The sequence below is a fragment of the Anarhichas minor genome, unplaced genomic scaffold, assembly GCF_050575085.1.
Source record: "Anarhichas minor isolate MPS153535 unplaced genomic scaffold, ASM5057508v1 ptg000017l, whole genome shotgun sequence".
NCBI lineage: Eukaryota > Metazoa > Chordata > Actinopteri > Perciformes > Anarhichadidae > Anarhichas > Anarhichas minor.
The window spans coordinates 6,142,850-6,163,863 of record NW_027466463.1 but is presented as its reverse complement, the minus strand read 5'-3'; the positions used below and the strand labels follow the sequence as shown (position 1 = coordinate 6,163,863).

Below are 21,014 nucleotides of genomic sequence, written 5' to 3'. Positions count from 1 at the left end.
GTTTTTATAGTGGAATGAGAAAGGATTTACTAGTAGACATAGAATACACATCTGGAGCCACTTGAACGTCCTCCTGCCCAAAGCATCTCTCCGGTGGGCTCATTGCAGAAAAAGAAACCTTTCAACTGGCTAAAAGGCAAATACATTCGGTTTATTTCAACGCAGTCTGCAATGAGATGCTGTGTGGGTGGAAGAGGCATTTGGCCCCATGGAGTGTTAGCACCATGATGTGGCAGCGCATAAAACCTGAAAACACAATGGTTGGATCACCTTAACATGACAGATATCAGTGGGTTCGGGTTAAGACAACGACAATCAGCTATGCAAAAAAAAAAAAAAAAAACACATGAATCCATCAATTCTCAGATCTCTCTTGCTGCCGGTGAACTACAACCCAAATATAAAGGTAAATGTAGGCAGGAAACTGTGGTAACATGTATGTGTGAGTGTCTATGTGTGCAGCTATGTACGATGTAAGCAAACCCGTCCTGGAAATGCATCCAAACCCAAACAGATCACATAATCGTTGAACTATTTTGAATTCTTCTCTCCCTCTCGCTTTTCTTTTCACTTTCTATTCTTTACTTTTGAATAACATCCGTGGTTGCCTTTGAATTTGTCGGTACATCCTAATTGTCTACATATACATGTATGGATTGGTGAATAACGGACAAAAAAACCCGATGGTTGATCAATTCAATATAAAAATTGAATTGATAATGAAGGCACTACAGCGATGAACATTTCAAAAAATGATTTTCAAATGACTTTGTGCTTCTTTTAATGCTTATTATGACACTCAAGTGTTGCTTACCTTGTGCAATGCCCAGTGCTGCGTACACCCCCACCCTCATGTGAACATTCTCCTTGGTCTGATTTCCTGAGGCGTCATTGGTCCACTGGCTGAGCCAGACGTTTGCTCCGATGGCCGCTGCGCTCTGGCAGCCGTACAGGAAGCAGATGAACACCGACAGCAGAAATCCCACCGCCTTGGCGTACTCCAGGTACACCTTTGACTTCACCTGGTTGGGAGGGACAGCGTTGAGTCGAGGTTGGCTCAGACAGCCTCAATGACAAATGTATCAAAATTATAATTATTGAAAAGTTATTACTTCCTCCAAAGAGGTTATGTTAATGACGGAGGGGTTACACTAATTATTTTTCTCCCTATTGAAACAGCCTTGGCGGAGGTCTGCGCTCTGCGGGTGTCCTTCTAGTTAATATATATATATATATATATATATAATTATATTTTTTGATTTTATGAAATAATAATTTGTAATAGTAATAGTGTGATATTGCAACATTATGGACGTGGAGAAGATTTGAGGATATGATGACAAAGAAGTACAGATTTTATACAAACTATACTTTGTAAATGAGCTATTTTGAAACAAATTTTGGACTATTATATAAATATTATAGATATTTATTTTGATGATCAGAAAAGGTGCACTCATGTAGATGTGATTTGATCTGTCAACCTGATGCGTCTGTGATCTAAAATGATTAAACGATACGTAAGTAAGTATTGTGACTATTTCTAATATATCTTATTAGGGGTAATGAAATAATGAATAAAAAGCATTCATATTTACTCATAAGAGCTCATTCCTGACAAGCCTCCACAGCTTAGCATTTGAATTGGACCCGTCTTTTCAGTCCATTAGCATCAGATTCAATTTTAGTCTAACTAAATTTGCAAGAACTTGCCCTTAAAATGAGAAACCACAGGCCTCAGCATGTCTATCTGTATGTCTGTCAAATGGAAAAGGCCGATTAAAGAAATCTGCATGAGACAAGACTGACCCTGCCCGTTTCCGTGGTCTCTGCCTGGATGAGCTTCTGCATCTCCTGTGGTTTCTTCTTCTCCTGTTGGTCGCTGTGTTTCCTCTGGCTGCAGGTGTGTCTCCTCACCGAGCGGGACTTGGGGTTCTCTCCGTCTACTGAAATGATGCTGATCTGCCTGTGAAGGGAGAAAAGATCACCTCCACGTCTGGCTAGAACAAGCGCCTCGCGGTCGTATGCCTCCGCCAACCAGTCGAGTTTCATGTCTGTCCAAAATGTCATCACTTCATCTCATCATCTTATGCTTTTAGACATGTGCGTGCTATCGTCATGATTAGCATATGAATTATTGAGTGGTGTCCAAAAATCGGTTTTGTTATGTCACAGTGCTCCTTGACCACCAAATTTTAATCAGTCCATCTTTGAATCCAAGTGGGTGTTTGTGCCATATTTTAGGCGTCCCTAAGATATCGCTTTCACAAAAATGGGACAGACGTGAGAACAAAGTGACATTTGATCTCCAACATCTTATGAGTTCATTCCTTTGTGTGCAAGTGGACGTTTGCGCAAAATTAGAAGAAACTCCCTCAAGATATCGCATTGAAGAGAAATGACTGGAAGGACGTGAGGTCACAGTGACCTTTACTTTACCACCAATATCGGATCTTCGTGGAGAATGGAGCAGAGGGACGGACATATTTGTCCAGACGGACAACCCGAAAACATATCACCGTTCAGCGGGCATGAAAATGTACCAAAAGTGTTGTATGACCAAATAACAATATCCTGTCGGTCACAGTCTACTGCCTGACATTTATTCATTGATCTTATTCAAGAGAAAAGGACAGACTCTATGGAGAGAATATTAATCCTTGCAGGTGGTTAGAAAGAAATAGTTCCTCTACCTTATGAAATTCCTCTTGGCCTCATTGATCACCGGCTCGCTGTCCACCATGTCTGTGTGGTTGCTCAGGGCATCTTCAGGGAACAGTTCCTCTTCTTCAATTGAGTCCTCTGTAAAAAAAGCATTGTAAGCAGGATGTTAGAGCTTATTTTCCTTTTCAATGAAGCTCAACCATAACATATAAGAGCAAAAGAAAGTGCTGCTCTACCAGTGGCCTCTTCCTCCTCTACGATGTCCTCCAGGGCGTAGTTCCTGAGAAACTCTGCGAAGGCTCCGTTCTGTTTGAGCAGCTCCTGGTAGGAGCCCATCTCTGACACCCTGCCCTCCACCATCACCATGATGTTATCCACCTGAGGCAGGAAGCTGATGCCATGTGTCACTAGAATGCGTGTCTGGAGTCAAACAACAAAAGAAGCATTGGTTTGTTTGTACTACACACATCATATCACTGACAAACACAGGCACACCTTTTTATTACAAGTCGATGGCCGAAGAGCAAAACCTGCAAAATGATCCAGGCATTTTGCAGATAGGATATTTTGCACTTGGTGCAAGTTGGAAGAGGTTCTACAAAATGATGCTCTAAATTAAGTTTCAACAAAGGGCGGGATTATTTTAAGACAGACTGAATATGAACAGCCTTCCTTGTTCTCATCATCCAAAGTGAAATCCGGCAATCAGAAAATTCTGCAGATAGGAGGTTTTGCGCTTTGGCCCTCGAAGTTCAACTTCAATCAGGAACATAATATTTGCACTTTCCCAGCAGACTTCAGTCCAACAGGAAGTCAACCAGCTCTTATCAGAAACGTGTCATATAAGTGAAAAACAAAGTCATATAAACTGATCAAAGATACAATTTCCTCTGTGGTAAAAAGACACACCCAACTTCCTCTAATAAATCAAGAGTCATGACAGCAGTTCTCTGAGGCTGCGTCACATATTTACTCCTTCACTTCTGCACTGTTGTTTACATGTTTTTTTTGTATCACAAAATGATAGAAGTACATATTTTAGTTGAAAAAAAAAAAAAAAAGACAAGAACACGGAAGCTCTCCTCACCTTGCCCTTCAGCACCCCCTCTGGACCGATGAGGTTGTCAAAGATGTGTTTGGCCACGTGGGCGTCCACGGCCGACAGCGGGTCATCCAGGAGGTAGACGTCAGTGTCGCTGTACAGCGCCCGGGCCAGACTCACCCTCTGTCTCTGCCCACCGGAGAGGTTGATGCCCTGCGGGATCGAGACACGTCAGCAGAATCCACCATGCAAGTTGTTTTCAGTAATGTATCAGTAACTACAAAAGATGTTTGTAAAGACAAAACCGTAATCAAATGGGAGCTTGATCATCAAGCATCAGGCTTCAGACATTTAATCAGAATCGATTAAATGTCTGAAGCCTGATGCTTGATGATAGACATCAAGACAGGAGAAGCAAAGCTGGCGCCTGAGAACAGAAACAAAAAGTATTTACTAAATGAGAGAATGGGAAAATGAAAGTGTCTCTCTTTTGTACCTTCTCGCCTATCTCAGTCATATCTCCTCCGGGCAGCACTTCCAGGTCAGGAGTTAAGGCACAGGCCTCCAGAACGCAGCAGTACTTCGGCTCATTGTAGGGCCTCCCAAACAGGATGTTGTCCCGCAGGGTGGCGTTCTGTATCCAGGCCTGCTGGGGTACGTATGCCACTGATCCCTGAGGAGAGGCCCACAAACTGGCAATTAGCAGACCCCAGAATACAGCTGTATCTACATACATACAGACATAATGTATTTACATGGATTTCAATGCATCACCTGATCCTTGCTTGATTGTTATACAGACAATGAAAAGAAGTCCTACCCGGATAGAAACCTCTCCCTCCAGCTTCTCCACTTCACCGAGCAGCGCAGAGATCAGAGAGGACTTCCCACAGCCGACGTGGCCCACCACCGCCAGCAGGGAGCCCTGCGGCACCATCACGTTGATACTGCAAACACACGAGGCACGTTTACACATTTATGATTCAGATAAGACAATATGTACACACATGACAAGTGCAAACATGTAGCTATGCATGACATACTTTTGCAGAACAGGAGGATCTTCTTTAGCCCAGCTGAATTTCCCGTTGACGACTGTCACTGAAAACCCTGTTGAGCAAGAAAGGTTTTTGGAATTGGTGACAGCGCGATGTGGTCGGACTGAGCAGAAGACTGGACTGCATTCTTCTTTAAGTATTAGTCCTTGAAAAGCTCTTCAGGCTCCGAGTCACAGGGGAAGTGGGAAGCAGCGACTTTGCTCTAAAGAGCCTTTTGAGTTCACACAACGGAATGACAATGCAACACATCATGACAATGCATATTTTCATTTTCATCAAAGTCTGAACTCAATAGTTTTTTCTCTCCTGTGTTCATGACTTTTTTTTTTAACGCTTCTTTTTTCTCACTTGCCTCTCAGGGCTTCTGTACAATGACATCAGAGATGCAAAAAAAACTGACTGAAGCTGGGCATTGTGGGAAAAAAAGAAAAAGAAAAGAGAGACAACATGTTTCAACCTTAAACAAAGGAGCAGACGTGTCTAATTTCACCTGTGGCTGTGTTCTTTCTGTCCACTGAATCTTGGTCCAGCTCATCGTGACTCAGGAAACGTTGGATTCGCTTCAGTGAGACGCTGGCCTGCGACGCAGAATAAACACACGGGCACTCAATGAGACCTGTAGCAAGAAACACACGCAGGAACAGGAGAGGAGAACAAAAGGGGGGGAAACGAAACGAAAAAAATTAAAAGTTCCTACCTGCACGAGGCCACTGATGACTTGGGGAAGCATGTTGAGAGGGAACCTGAGGATGTTAAAGAGCGAGAGCGATACGAAGGCCCTCTCTGCGTCCAGGACGTTGTTCTCATCCACGGTCACAAACACGGCAAACGTCGTCAAGGCGACCTGGAAACACATCGGCAAACAGGCCACTTAGACGTCAAGGTCAATCAGTTCACCCGCGCCGTGATGCTACACACACTTGCACATTAAGCCGAGTCAACCAGTGACTCCGCAGCAATGACCTCATTATCAACAGATGGAGATATTCACCACAGTACAGAGTTTATCACCACCTATGAACATCTATCAATCAACCGATAGCTTGATTAAATGATGTCATGTGACCTAGAACATCGGATGCAGAGAACTGTTGTAGACGCCAGCCAGAAAAAAAAAAAAAAGGAGTTGTTCAGTCATACGGCTCCAATAGTATTTCCTTTATTTGTCATGGCATTTCTCTGCCTTACTTCAACAACACCATTACATATCATCGTTATGATTTGGGTCAGTAAACAGGCAGTCAGCTGATGAGAAGCGGTGTGTAATGTTGCACTGCCATCTGAACTTGAGGTTTGCTTTGCAGTAAATGATTCAATTAGTTAGATTTGACTTCACACATTAAGACGGTAAAAGTGCTTTGAAGAACAAAACTGCCTTTTATCACTATCAAACAAACAAATAAAGATTCTGAAAACCCGATAACTATATATATATATATATATTATTGCTGTTTTTGCTGGTCTTCTGAAACAGTCAATTGAAAGAAAACTTTTAACCAAAACGACGAAGAGATAAGAGAGTATAATACCCAGGTTTTAGCTACTCTTCATCAGCTCCCATTATCTTTTACTCTCTACTTTATGAGCTCCCACATCTTCTACTGCTGGGTTTTAATACACACAATTATACGCACAAGAATGTTGGCAGCACAGCTTTTCTTTCAAACGATTCTCCAAAATTATAGGATATCCTGCCAAGAGCTATTAGAGAGTATTTGTACCTGTGAACATATTAAACAGCTGAAAGCTTATTTATTTAATTTGACTTAAATTAATGTCATTATTATTAACCTTTTTTTTTTAGCTTAATGGTCTGTTTTTTTAACTTTCACTTATATATTCTATCAGCTATATTCTTGTTAAAGTCTAATATTTTTGTCTATTTACTCTTGTTTAAATGAGTTTTTATTTTTCAATGTAAGCACCTTGATCTACTTCCCGTAGGAGAAGTGTTGTATAAATAAAGTGTAGTAAATGATCTTGTTTTTATATTGTTATTCCCGGTTAGTCTCTGGTATTGTCAGTAGGTCGAGAGGGGAGGCCAGTCTAACATTATCTAACCAACCTTTCTGCGGCAGCTCATGTCATGTAAATGTTGCTTTAAGTTCCAGAAATGTTTAAATTGAACATTATACTGTAAACTTTCCCATCATCTGCACCATGTTTCCCACATTTAGTCCCTAAATATTCTGCATTTGTTCTGCATTCCTACTGTAGAAAGCCCATGTTGCTTTCAAATGCTGACTCGAGTATGGGGAGAAAGGTTGCACGTTTTAGAAGCGTTGAATGATGACCCTTCACAGATAGTGCAAGCTGATCTTTACGCCAAGACAAAGCTGTCCAAACCTCCCACCTGCAACACTCACCTCCTCTCCCCAAGCATGAGAGATATATACATTTTCTTTTTTTAAAGAGACGCAGAGATGAAAAGGTGGCTGATGGTAAGTTGACTCTGAGTGGTATATTGTTGCTGTTCTACTGGCTAATGGAACTTATAAACAATATGTCACTCATCTCCATTGCCAAACACCACCTCCCATAAACAGCTTCTTACTGACATGCTTTTGATGAAAATGTGTCCATTTTGCAACTGTGTTATTTAGGAAAATCAAAAAAATAATACAAAATAAATACAAAATCTGTTTCGGCAGGTAATATTTAGATTAGGGGCTAAAAATTAATGAGCTCTTTATCACCAGCTTTCTTAACTAGCTTCAAATAAAGCTCCTTTGTAATTTCTGACTACAGGCTAGGCTATCTAAACACCTGCTGGATTGTATTCATGGCTGTCAAACATGATTTATGGGCTTATGTAAACTGCCTGGAGGCAACAAGACTTCCTAATTGGTAAACAACAGTGCAGATTCTCATCTTATCACAAAAATCACCAAATGCGTAACTCCTGACCGATCTGTTTCACAAAGCCTGTTTAGACATCTGGACTGAGCCCCTACCAGGAAGGGGGCACTGGTCCAGGCCATAGTGGACAGAGCTCCCAGGTAGGCCGTCTTGCGCAGCACATTGAGCTCCTTCTGCCGAATGGCAAGGACCTTCTCTTTGAAGGAGTTCTCCCAGGCGTACAGCTTCAGGACTTTGATACCGTTCAGGATCTCGTTCATCAGCTTGATACGGGCGTCCTTGTGCTGCATCTGCTCCACCTGGGAGGGAGGAAGAGCGGAGGAAGAAGACTAGGACAAGGAGGCAAACTGCTCTTTATCTGGGAAGTAATAGACCAACCAAGCACCAAAGAAATAGAGAAAAGTGGAGAAAGGCAACTTCTTTGAAGTGCGAGCTATATTTCATGCTGGAATTACAGGACACGTTGCAAAGAAATCATTGTATTCAAACTAAATGTAAAACAAAATGATACAACAGAAGCGGAGGCTGCTGTTGGTATCCACTAAACCAGACAGTATTTGACCTGGTGACACGATACAATGACTAATGTCAAGATTTCAAGGGATAGCTTTACAATTGTGTAAAACTGAAAAAAACAAAAAAACATTAGCAACCCAATTAGTGGGGAATAATTCATCAAAATGTGGTTCCTCTGAAAATCAATGGACGGCTCATACCTGGTAGGCTCGTGTTTTCATGGCGATGACGGCATTTAATGGGATCAGCATGACCATGACAGCGACTCCAGCCAGGACAGATGGGCCGAGGTTCTGTAAAATACCGCAGAGTCAGTGAATCACTGCGAAATTCAATTAAAAACAAACACAGAGATAAAGCACAGGTCCCCAGTGTTCATTAAATATGTGGACATGGAAACAAACTATAGAGGGAAATGCAGAGTCACGACTATCTTCAGTCGCCCGACGTGTAATTTGTGCACGTACCTGCCAGAGGAAATACAGTGCCAGCATGATCTGGAGAGGGGCGGACCACAGCAAATTGAGGAAGGTGGTGAGGTCCATGAACCTCTGTGCGTCCACCGACATCAGGTTGACCACCTCTCCGACCGTAGACGAACGCTTGGCAGCGTTAGTTATCACCAGCGCCTGCAGAACAACGATGGGGGGGGGAACAACTGTACCGATCACTGAAGTAAATGTATTTTCTGTAAGGAATACTTCATCTCCTCTAGAATTAAAATGTGTTATATGAAGAGAATTCTTCTCGGTTTTGAGGTCTCTTTTAAACTAAGATGTTCAGAATCACCGCATACCTTCCTGTAGATAGCTCCTATGACGGCTGTGCGTATATTCATGCCGGTGACGAAACAGTACTGAAAGTGACGGTGGAGGATGAGAGTCTGCAAGATGGCCGTGAAGAACATGAGGGCGGCCAGCGAGTAACCCCACCAATCGGGAGCGCCCTTCTGCTTTGTGAACGAGATCAGCATCCTGTAAGAGTGAGGGGGGAAAAGGGACACATGGTTTTAAATCACAACACTGAACTTATCCGTAAAGAGCCGTGCTGTGCTGAGATACGAGTTACACTGCTCTCAACACACATTTGCAAATAGCTGTGCTACAATATTGGCCCCATACAGAACACTGCAGCGAGGGTTTACACACAAAAACACAGTAATAGATCCCAGATGAAACACCTTTTCTAGTCCTTTTCTTTTACACCCTCGCTGTAAACTTTCAGCAAGATCTTAAAATATGACTTCTGAGACACAGTCTGGCACCTCTGCACTCGGTGCAGAAACCCCAACACCACTTTTAAATGCAAGCCATGCATTCCCCAGACAATGCAACCAGCCTTTTTGCCACCATGCTGTGAGAGGGTCATTACACCTCCATTTGCGTGCCTTCCCAAGAAGCTCATCTCATCTGTGGCTCGTCTGACACAGGTTGATTGTTATCAATAAACAACATGTTGTGTATTTGCATCACCCATCTGCTAACGTGTAACAGTGTACCACAGTCATGAAACGTAAGATATTCTTCTGACAAAATATCATCTGTGGCTAAAAGTCTCAGTTGAACTAAACCTGTGCAAATACGCTGGTCTTTGTTACCATTTCTCTTAAATAATATTTAATATTTTCAGGTTTCTATGTGTCTTTTTCTTGATTGTCTGGTCTTTTTCAAAACTCTTTAAGTTGTTGGTTGCTAAGGTGAGGTGGCTGAGGAGGAATGTTTGGCACAATAGTTAGCTTAGCGTGCTAGCTATCTTAACCTATTTTGCTTGCTTGGTTTATTCGGTGGCTCAGGCAGAATTCTAGCTGACCTAGCATTTTGTTAGCTTGCTAGCTAGGTGCTAAGGTGAGGTAGGCGAGGATGATTATTTGGCCGCTGCTTGGTGGGTTGAGCATCATGCCGACGGCAACGTGCTAGTAAGCTTGGCGTGTTGTTAGCTGGTTGTTGTTGGCTAGCTGATGATATTGTATTCGTATTAGTTTGTTGCACTTATTGTATTCGTTTGTTTCTGCACTGTACTTTTGCTCTGGTTTATGCTCTTGGATGCTTGTTTAAACAAGGAGATGCACTTATGACTTCTGGTGACTAGCAGTTCTCTTGAATACCTATGTTGAATACACTTATTGTCCTGTTTCAACTGCTAAATGACTGTAATGTAATGTAATGTATTATGCAGACTGTAGACAACTATATAACATGCTACAGAGGGTTGTGTTGACAGTGTCGAGTGTGTGGGATGCTCGCACACACTGTTGAGCCTTCTCAATGTCATGGGCCATATCTATAGATAGCAAATAGTTGTTTGTTTCTATACTATGACTAGTAACTATATGTTAGAGCAGTGGAATTTGACAGGCAGGGACTGGCCTACTGAGCGACCCCGGCTTTCAGATGAGGTTGCCCTAACAAGCCACGAAAGACAGCTTTGGATGTTTAGCATGAGCAGGTACAATGAAGATGTAAGGCTCTGTAAAGTTCTACAACAAAAAGCAATAACAAAAAACTGGTACAAGGGAACATCCCAGTCTTAAACAAGGAAAACTTTACTTTCTCTATTCTTATTTGTCTTCCTTATGTTGGTCTCAAATTTGCAAAGGCTTAAAATGATCAAGTATAAAACAGTATAGCAAATCATCTATTTTTTTTAAAATATGACATAAGCGTAACGACATTAGTCGGGAGCTTTCACAATCACATATCAGACAAAAAAACAGAAGTGTATAATATCAAAATAAGTTATGTGAAAGAAAATTAACTGACAGATAAAAGACAATTTGACATTAGAATTACACTAAATGTGACCTAAATGGCCTTCAACCACATGACCGTGACAAAATACATATAGGGAAACTGTGTGGTCATCCAATTCTGATACCTTATCTCTATAGCGAGACATGGCTTCCATAAAATAGCTGCTATCAAGATTAGTCCATCAAGATCAAATGAAACACTGTATTTACAATTTGCATCCTGAACAAGGATAGTATGCAGTTTTTTAAAAAGACATTACCATATATTGGACGAAGCACAGCAGCATGCAAAAACATGCACACAACATTCAAAAAGAAATCCTGAAAATAGTATTCGGGAACACTGAAACAATGGTAGCTTATTTGTATACCAAACTTGGAAATACAGTGTAGTAAAGGAGTGCGTGCAGCAGTAACATTGAACCTCTTCCTCTACCTGAGCAGCTGAGGGTTGACGAAGGTGATGACATCCTGGAGCAGCTTGTAGGCCGAGCCAATCAGAAAGTAGGGTCCGAAGGCTTTGATGAGGGCACGTAGGAAAGACGGCTGGCGGGACGCAGTTTTCTGATTGGACAACAGCACTTCTACTTCCTCCGGGCTGCTTTCTCCTCCGCCTCCTCCGACGTGGTTGGTGGTGGACGGCGGGGGCTTGGAGTACACAGCCTGGCTGGACAGGTTCTCTTCACTGTGGGAGGTTGTTGGATAGGAAAGAGACAGAGAGATGGAGAGAATAACAGATATGTGAGCACTCCCTGTCATCAGTGATGACATGTAGTGTTAAAGCACTTTGAGTGGTCGGAAGACTAGAAAAGCGCTATACAAGTACAGTCCATTTACCATTTAAACGCAGGAAATGATTTGCCAGTGAAATCTTAATAGCAGATGGGCAGTCATGTAGGATAGCTAATCTGTAGCTTATTCAACTGATTTGATTTAAAAGGAGAGAACAGCTGAGTATCATAACAACAGTATGAGACTCACTCAAAGCTGTTATTGAGTGTCCCAGCTAGGCAGTAATTCGCAGTCAGGAAGTGGCTTAACAATAAATTGACTTAAAGAGATAGTTTTTTGTTTTTTTTAAGTGGGGTTGTATGAGATACTCATCCATATTCCGTGCATTATCTTCAGTAGATGGCGGTCAGCACCATTTTGGAGAAACAGACAGGAGAACCAGCATGGTAAGAAAGAAATGTAGTGATGTGGACAGGGTCAGCAACTAGGGCTGTCATCACCAAAATGTTGCAATACGGCGCTATTGACAAGCAAACCACAGGGAACGGCAAGCAACCGCCACATCCGGAAAGGTAAAATCACCGTCAAAGGCATCTCTGCTTTGGAGACATCATAGATAATGCCTTAAGAGTGTTATTATACATCCCACTGCTTTTCTTAGCAAGACCCGCCCTGCGTAGCATTTAAGCATTAGGATTGGCCAGGCGCCCATACTCGCCGAGGTACCGGTACCCTGATTTGTTCATGTTCTCTGCCCTGGCTATCCTGACCGTAACTACTCAAGGTCAATGTGTAACCTTAACCAATCCTCTCCTCATCAACCGGCTACACAGATCCGGTCTTGCCAAGAAATGCAATGGGAAGTATAATAATGTGTCGGAGAGGGCTGTCTGGCGGTGAAACTATTCAAAATATAGTGATATTGATTATTTTAGGTGGGCCTTTCTTTTAGGTGATAAAACACGTTTTGCTGCTGCCCCAGTCTACAGCAGGACATTGCTTTGCTTCAGCGCTGGGTCTCCTGTCTGCTACTTCAAACTGTGGGCGTGCTGTAGGTAATACACCGACTGTGGATAAGTACCCACACTTCAAAACATTCAAACTATCCCTTTAAGTTATGGCTGAATTACACTCAGGGTGCAACTAATAACTGTTTTCATCATTGATGAATGGATTAACTTCTAAAGCTCCTAATTACACCATGTAAAATACATTCCATACTTCATAATCAGTTACGATAAATCCCTTTGACAAAGCTGGATTATTGCAGTAGTAAGTAGTAATGCTAACAAAAAACACGTAATGCTGTAGTGTGTTCCTTGTCTTCTTTGTTAACAAGAATGTTCATTTGGTCAGAGAGAGGTCAGGCAGTGACACATAATGCGAGAAATGTTTTCAGTGAAAGGAATGTTTCGGCAAACTTCACAAGATCTAATATAATACCGGCTTAAAGCGCAGGAGTCGGATTCCAGCAGTGGAATAATTGGTGACCGCAGTTCAACAGGACGACTGTGATGGAGTTCAGCTTAAAGCCAAACAGGTTTCCAGGTGACGACCCGATCGAAAAGGCCCGATGAAGCTTTTCCATATCATTTTACAAGTTGTTCTCAGCGAGAGAGAGAGAGCACAGCAAAACTCCCTGACAGGAAAACTGCAGCACAGAGAGAGAGGAAGCCGCCTCCCGGAGGTCACAGTTCACAAGGCATGTCGAGTGTGTTTGTGCATGACAACCGCTTTTCACCGGAGTAGCACAATGTAGAGCCTGAGTCCTTTTCTCTGTGACCAAGCAACTAAACTCCAGTATGCAGCTGAGCACACTTAACGTACAGACGTGGTAAAAACTCATTAATCCTGCAGCACATTATACATCATCCTTAAAGGCTCTGACATTAAAAACATAAATTACAAACATGAGGAATTCATCAGCCACGCTGCAAACGGAAGTGAAGCAAAGCATTTCCTATCTTCCCTGATGTCTGCTCTATGTACCGTGTTCGCTGCAGTCAGCGTGTGTGTTCTTTTAAGTTGACATGTAGCAGCAGTGGGCACAGTTTTATATATTAGATGTAGCTATCCTGCTGCTAGGGTTACAAAACAAATGCTCATGGTTTCATGTATCCCTACACACACACACACACACATACACACACACAAAGAGCCCTGCCCTAAAAGTCAACATCTTCTCCCTCTCTTCTCTGACTAAAAAGTGGATGGGAGGCTAGCCATACCCTCCACTTGACTTAAATTTTCAGAGGAAGTATAATCAGAGTACCCGTTTCTGTGACACAAATCTGAAGTCTCATACAGTAAGTTGACATGCGCTTAGGTAACCTGGTTGGTGTCCCATTTCTGCATTAACCTGATTTCTGATTTTTTTTAAAGAAACCTGGTTAACTCAAATTAGATTCTGCTGGAGAAAGCAGATTTCTTGTCCCTCTATCCCTTAAAGGATAATGAGAATTTTCTCCATTTTTCTTACTGTCAAAAAACAACCATTAACTGATCCTACTGCAGTAAAATGTAGCCGGATATATCTTCTTCCTCTGTGCCATAGAGCTCCATTGTTACTATTAAAAAAACACATCAAGGAGCCACACTGTTGGACTGGCAGACATGTTCCTTCATTACCGTGAACACACACACACAAGTTTATTTTGACTCAATCCCACACAACCCGTCCTGCTGCCACAAATACTGACTAGAGCATCTAATGTGGATTAATCCGCCACTGAAAACAGTCCCCAAAAAATAGTGACCAGTTGTTTTCAATTATTCTTTAATCAAATTATATAATTGTGACCCGTTCTCAAAGATGAATGTCTTCAGTAGGAACCAATGAGCTTGGGGCTGACAAACACTTCAGAGAGAAGTGTGTTGCGGCAGAGATGAAAGGAAACATCACTACCCACAGCTGTATCCAAGGTAATTGAATCCAAGGTTCTACTAAAACTGAACTCAATAAGAACAAATATGTCTCTACAGCAGACTGCATGTAAAGGCACAAACCTTTGCGCAGTAAAAGGGAACGCCGTGTTCCCACTACAGAGCCTGGTCTCTCACTGCACCGGCGAGGGAAACACGTAACAAAATAAAACGCTCTTGAAGCTCCAGCATCATATGGCAGTAATACATTTACAATAAGACAGCCCTGGTTAAAAAAAAATATGGAAAGGGATAAATGTGATTATTGACCAGCTGTGCATTTTGTAGTATCCAGGTTACAGCGGTTCTCCGGTTTCCTGCTTTAACCTGATTTCTCCCAATAACCTGCTGTCTTTGTCAGTAAACACAGTGTCTGCTTTCATGCACTGGGGCACCAAGTAAAGCTTTTATATGACCTACTGGAAAACGTTCAGCTTGTACTGTATATTTCAGAAATGGAGAATTCATCCCGCATCCATCCATCTCCCCTTCTTCTTCTTCTTCTACAAACGTACCTCTTGGCTTTGGCCAGCTCCTTCTCCCACTCTTGGAGGAGTTTGGGCACCATCACCTTGGAGCTGTCGCGCTGGTTCAGAGACCAAAGGTCTTTGTTCTCCAGAGGCTGTTTGTAGCCTTTTATAGCCAAGCTGAGAGAAAGAGAAACAGCAGTTTAACGTAATCTGATGTATTTAGCAATTCAGCACTAAAAGGGGGAATTGCTGTAAACAAAAGGAGACATTAGAGGGTCGTCAGCCTCCAGCTGTCTGACTGCTTTAGAATCTTTGTCATTTTCTTTCATTTGTCCCCCGTTTCATTCTCTAGACAATAAGTGATTCTTAAACTAAAATCCTTTATCTTAGGCCCTGTCCACACTACTCCGTTTTTACTCCGTATTTGCTACGTTTACACTGAGCGGCCACACTACGCCGGAGTTTTGGAGCACCCTAAACGGAGGAATCTGAAAACTCCGCCGAGGTTGGAGGTATTTGAGAACTCCAGGGTTGCGTTTGCGTGTGGACGGTCGGATACGGATGTGCTTAGAAAAAATTACGCCCACACCCGTGTTCGCTACTGGATTGGTTCTTGCCAACCATGACGTCTCCGTCCCTGATTCGTCACACTCACTATCACGTGACCTGTACCCGGAAGAAAACAAACTGGGCTACCAGCGATTAATTTCAACATGTAACTAATTGCAAGCGTTGCTGCTAGCACAACAGCTACATGATGTTGCTGCTAGCACAACAGCTAGCAGCAGCTATTGTGCTGTAAAAGTCTGCATTTCTGTGGAGGAAGCAGCTGTTATTGGAGTGATTAGCGAGCAGCGTGACCGTCATCAGCCCTATGGAGCAGCTCGTTGTTTTTAGATTCTAATGAGAAGACACGCTGCACTAACGTTTTACTTCTTCCGTTTGGTAGCCTTGAGAGACCTTAGTCTGTAAGTATGTATTTATGAAGCATGAAAATATGTACGTAGATATATTATATTCGCGTGTTTAGTATAACATTTGTGTTGTATTAAATGCTAATCGCGGTTAGCATTTCTCCATTGGCGGTAATGTTACAGTTAGCTTAGAAGCTAGCTAGGCGGACATGTTACATGCTGGCTATATCATGGATTGTTGTTTTGTATTCATGTAATATGTATAGGGACAGTTTGTAAAGCCATATTTCATATTGTGTTTTCACAGTTTTACAAATAAGAAAGATTCACACTGAAGTCTTGAAACTCTTCTATGGATTCCATGGTCTTTATTTCACGGATCTACTGTTAGCGATCTGCTAAGCTTTCCTGCACGAAGCAAGAGCAGAATAGAGTGAGAGACGTGTGTTGACCACCTTTATGGACCCATATTCTAGTAAACGTTTACGTGTAAGTGTTGATTTTAAAGTAAATTTGATGTGAGAGAGAGAGACAGACCCGCAGCGCTATAATGCTAATCGCGGTTAGCATTTCTCCATTGGCGGTAATGTTAAAATTAGCTTAGAAGCTAGCTAGGCGGACATGATGTTCAGAGCTACTAGTGAGAACAGACATCAACAACACGGAGGAAACGAATGAGAGACCACATTGATGGACCCATAATCTAGTAAACGTTTATGTGTAAGTGTTGATGTTAAAGTACATTTGGAGAGAGAGAGAGAGAGACCCGCAGCGCTGTAACTACGTCTGAAAAATAAAACTTTTAAAACTTTCCACGAACTGTGTCTGTTTGAGTTTATAGAGGGAGATTTTAAGTATCAAATACAACCTTTCATTATTAAAGAATACTTTATTACTCTGTCGTATTATTATTTTTTAACTAAGCAAGCAATCCACTTCCTGTTTACACCGTCACGCACATGCCCAGTGTACGTTAATGGTCACGTGCTGTCCGCCTTCGAAGGCTGCCGTGTGGACGCAGATCAACTCGAGAATGATGCTGAAACTCCCGTGTGGACGGAGATCGTTTCTATTTGACAAATCTGCATCCAAGGAGAAACGGAGTAATGTGGACAGGGCCTTAGACAACTTTGAGATACTGAGACAACTCAGTAAGAATGCTCTCCACAAAAACACTTAATTGAGTTTCCTGGATTTGCTAATCATCATTATGTACTAGTGGATCGGATTTCACCGGAAATTGGCTTGATGCATTTTCCGGCATGGTGAGTGGTTGGCTGACGGAAAGAACGGAAAGAAGATGCTGTATAGCCATTTAAAAAAAAAGAGCATTATCTTGTTTGTTACAAGATATAGTATACACATGTTGTCACTGGTCTACAGAAACTACCGAGGCATAATCCTGCAATTATGTATTCTGATATTGAAAAATGTTACAAAGCCCCTTCAGGAATGAAAACGACATTAATGTGATTAACAATAACATACTGCAGGGAGCAGTGTTTAATTGTTTAATTGTAGATAAATAAATATCACATATAATGGAACCTTTATATATTTTATTATTATGGCACCTTTCCCAATGATTTTATATTTCATAAGTCACTTTTTATTTCATAATATCCCTTTCCATAACAGTATTCACTAGTCCCGGAACTCTAGCCTTTCAGCCAATCACATGCTCTGAGCAGGCTAAACACTTCCGGTTCCCCATCTTAAGGTTAACGAGTTTTATGAATGGGTATTTGGTTAGATGCCTGAAAAAAGGTCTGTGGTTGACTTTTTAACGTTTTGTTGTAAAAACCTATAATATGTCAGTAAATACTCCACACTTGAATTTTGAAGCTTTTACGCGTCTATAAAAAAAGGTGGCTGCTAACAAGTGGCTAAATGACACTACTAAACGCCATACACTAGTTTAGTAGTGGTGACGTGAAGTCATGAGACCATGGTGTAGTTTGTTTATAGCCTAATGTTATCTTTGCACTTCTAAAAATCATAAAAAGTGGTGTTTAGGGGTACATGATTTACTGAAAGGTGAGGGGGCAGTGACTGCCATAACAGTGACATGACTTTATGAAGAGTTACATTTAAAAAGCTTATTTTGAAAAGAAAATCCATGTTATTATTTGTTTCTTAATGATTTGTATTTACTAAATCAAATCATTACATATTCATAATAGAGTGTCAGTCTATGGATGATGCAGTGGGTGGCAGAGAGCTATGTGAACCCACCGTGTAAACCACCAGAACGTCATGGTGGAGAGAAATCCTGCTGTGGCTTCAGGGCAGGGATTCTGAGAAAATGGGAAAATGTCCAGACAAATAGGGCAGAGAGGTTGAACAAGGATAATGATGACATACTTCTGGGAGCAGCCAGTAAAAAGTTCTCTGTGTGCGTGAATGGTATGCGACCTGCTTGAACAAGCACGGAGCGGCCCCAAAGCACACACTCAAGACTTTCAACCACTCAGGACACCAAACACAGTGTTCAGCAGGAATATAAGATGTTCTCACGTATAACATACAGAGACACACACACACATGCTTTGTGGAGACTGAGCGGACACCGCAGCGGGATGCGTAACTCACAGGGTCTGTGACCACATTGGAGAAGAGAGGAGGTTTCTCATTAAAGCAGCAGAGGATCAGCTCACACACCACCAGGCCAAAGTAGAAGTAGAACGTGGTGAATCGCAGCTTGTCGGTCACTTCGTTCTGAAATGTAAAAAACAAAGACAAAGACAAAGACACACACACACACACACACACACACACACACACACACACACACACACACACACACACACACACACACACACACACACACAAAAAAGTGAGTTAAGACAGTTGTTAGCATCTTCTGTCAAACAGTGTATTTACATGTAAGCAAATTAGGGTCCGAATGGTTTTCTTTTTGAAAGTGAAGTGAACTTCATGACATTAAGACAGTAAAAAATGACATTTAGACTTAAACATATTAATGGCGGCATAAACAGAGCCTTAATGCTGCGTCCGAAATCGCAAACTCAATATGTGTGCTCTTTCAACATACTTTTGTGTGAATAAACAATAGTATTACACACACCGAGTACACACTGAGAGCCTTCTTGCCGGTTGGAGACGCGTATCCATGGTATCCTGTGCCAATCTTATCTGACCAAACGATGATGTGTGAGAATCATAAAGTCTGAACACATTAGACCTGGTGAAGTGGAAGCCATCGTCTGGTATGAACGTTGTTGTTTCTACTGCATTGCATTGTGGTATATTGAGTGGTATAGTGTTTGCATACTGTCATACTATAAACTGCACTTTGCATATTTTTGTGCCATATTAAGGTGTCAGACATATAAAAACATTTATTTTAGTCATACTGTAGAGAATATGGACATAGTCTCTGTGAGGTAACCCGTAGGTTTCTGAGGAGCCAAAATGAAGGTGGAAGTGGGCGGGGCCAGCCGTTGCCATCTTGGCAGCGACGACACAACATAATCCAAAAATGGGCAACGAGGTGGAACGTAGATTGAGCTGAGCTGGACCAAATGAAGCCTGGTCGCTGAAACACGGTCACCTAGCTCGAAGCTACCTAGCTAGCCAAGGCTAACAAGCTGGTAAGAAGCCAGTCAATACGCTACTCTGTGTTGTTAGCCGTCTATGTTAACCCTGTGGTCTTGTTGCTCCCAGCGTTAACATATATATAAAACAAAAACAAAAATGCTAACGCCAGAATTTCACGAACTGAAATAACTGGAGCACAGACTTCTTCCATCAATCGATCAATTTATTTGTCACATGAAATCGCACAAGTGCTAAAATAAAATCTCATCAGCTCATTCAATTTGTGCATAAACAAAAACGTAATGCACCATGAGGCACATGTCTCATTTGTTCTTGCCACCGTCCTTTATTCTGGCAGATCAGTATACAGAAAACAAAGACATGGTTGAATGGCGCTGTCCGGTTTTCCAGGAGTTTCACTAACATTACAGTTCCTTATATCCCCTTAAAAACTGTTCTGAGGTCATCCAGCAGAGCCCAGCATCTAACGGCCTCCCATTGGCCAGCAGGATGCCCAGCGTACAACTAACCGCAAACAAATTTCACAGCAATCAATCCAATAATCGTCAAAACATCTCACTCAAAACCACAAAATCATGTTAACGCCATTGTCAATGGAAGTCTGTACAGAACGTCATGGCAATCCATTCAATAGTTGCTGGACAGAACAGTTAGAGACGATGATGGCGGTAGATGAAATATCGGAGGATCTACATTGTCGATCATCCTGTGGCCATTAAGCACGAGTTTCTGTACCAACGACTACAAACGTAGCAAACACACAGCTTCCATTGCAACATGGAACAGAGCTTGAGGAATGTTGCTTCATGTCTATCGGGGGAATGAGTCTCCTGTAAACACCTTAAACAAACTACATTAATAATGCCGTGCATCAACAACATTGAGACGTTGTTGCACTCATGCAAATGTACCAAAGGTCAACTTACATCATTTGAGTTATACTCGCAACACACACACACCACCAAAGAGGGAAGCCAGGCACTTTTCCTCACAAACATCTAAATCAGCTGAACACGATTATCAATAGTAGCGCAGAATCACTTTACTTTTTCTAAATCATACTCGCTCATGGTCTAATTTCCTGGATCAACGTGATTACAGCAGCACAGTTGTGCAGTAGCCTGGGCTGACCTCAACACATGGTTAACCGCCCGCTTGTCGCTCTGCCTACACGTCTGGCTGCCTGCGGTTGGTCTTACTTTTATCACTATAGCAGCAAAAAAAAGTCCCCGACAAGACTTTTTAACATCACTTCTCATTTACCTCATATTTTGGTTTGAGGTATTATATTTTAGGGGGGCATGAACAAAAGAAAGCTAAAAGTTTTGAGGGAAAATGCCAAATGCCCTCCATCATGTGGAACAAAAGGACTGCAACATAAAATCTGTGACAGCAGTTGGACAAAAGTGTTGCACTCTGACACACACACACCTGCAGGCTGGATAGGTGTGTTTCGCCCACACATGGACAGTGTATGGCTTGATGAACAAAGATCTTACAGCCAGA

General features: G+C 42.0%; 1 protein-coding gene across 2 annotated transcripts in view; it reads right to left on the bottom strand.

Annotated features, from left to right (window-relative positions):
• The window catches only part of abcc3 (ATP-binding cassette, sub-family C (CFTR/MRP), member 3), a 46,145-nt gene that overhangs the window by 10,793 nt on the left and 14,338 nt on the right, over nt 1-21,014 (bottom strand). For both annotated transcript variants that reach the window (XM_076093118.1, XM_076093115.1), the window contains exons 5-22: nt 18,519-18,644; nt 18,162-18,223; nt 15,058-15,189; nt 11,325-11,573; nt 8,936-9,113; nt 8,607-8,768; nt 8,340-8,432; nt 7,719-7,922; nt 5,462-5,608; nt 5,255-5,342; nt 4,750-4,816; nt 4,527-4,653; nt 4,203-4,379; nt 3,752-3,919; nt 2,901-3,084; nt 2,694-2,802; nt 1,810-1,966; nt 815-1,022 (exon numbers count right to left, since the gene is read on the bottom strand). In XM_076093118.1, the coding sequence (XP_075949233.1) occupies nt 815-1,022; nt 1,810-1,966; nt 2,694-2,802; nt 2,901-3,084; nt 3,752-3,919; nt 4,203-4,379; nt 4,527-4,653; nt 4,750-4,816; nt 5,255-5,342; nt 5,462-5,608; nt 7,719-7,922; nt 8,340-8,432; nt 8,607-8,768; nt 8,936-9,113; nt 11,325-11,573; nt 15,058-15,189; nt 18,162-18,223; nt 18,519-18,644 (2,638 nt within the window). The remainder of the gene's footprint in view (nt 1-814; nt 1,023-1,809; nt 1,967-2,693; nt 2,803-2,900; nt 3,085-3,751; nt 3,920-4,202; nt 4,380-4,526; nt 4,654-4,749; nt 4,817-5,254; nt 5,343-5,461; nt 5,609-7,718; nt 7,923-8,339; nt 8,433-8,606; nt 8,769-8,935; nt 9,114-11,324; nt 11,574-15,057; nt 15,190-18,161; nt 18,224-18,518; nt 18,645-21,014) is intronic.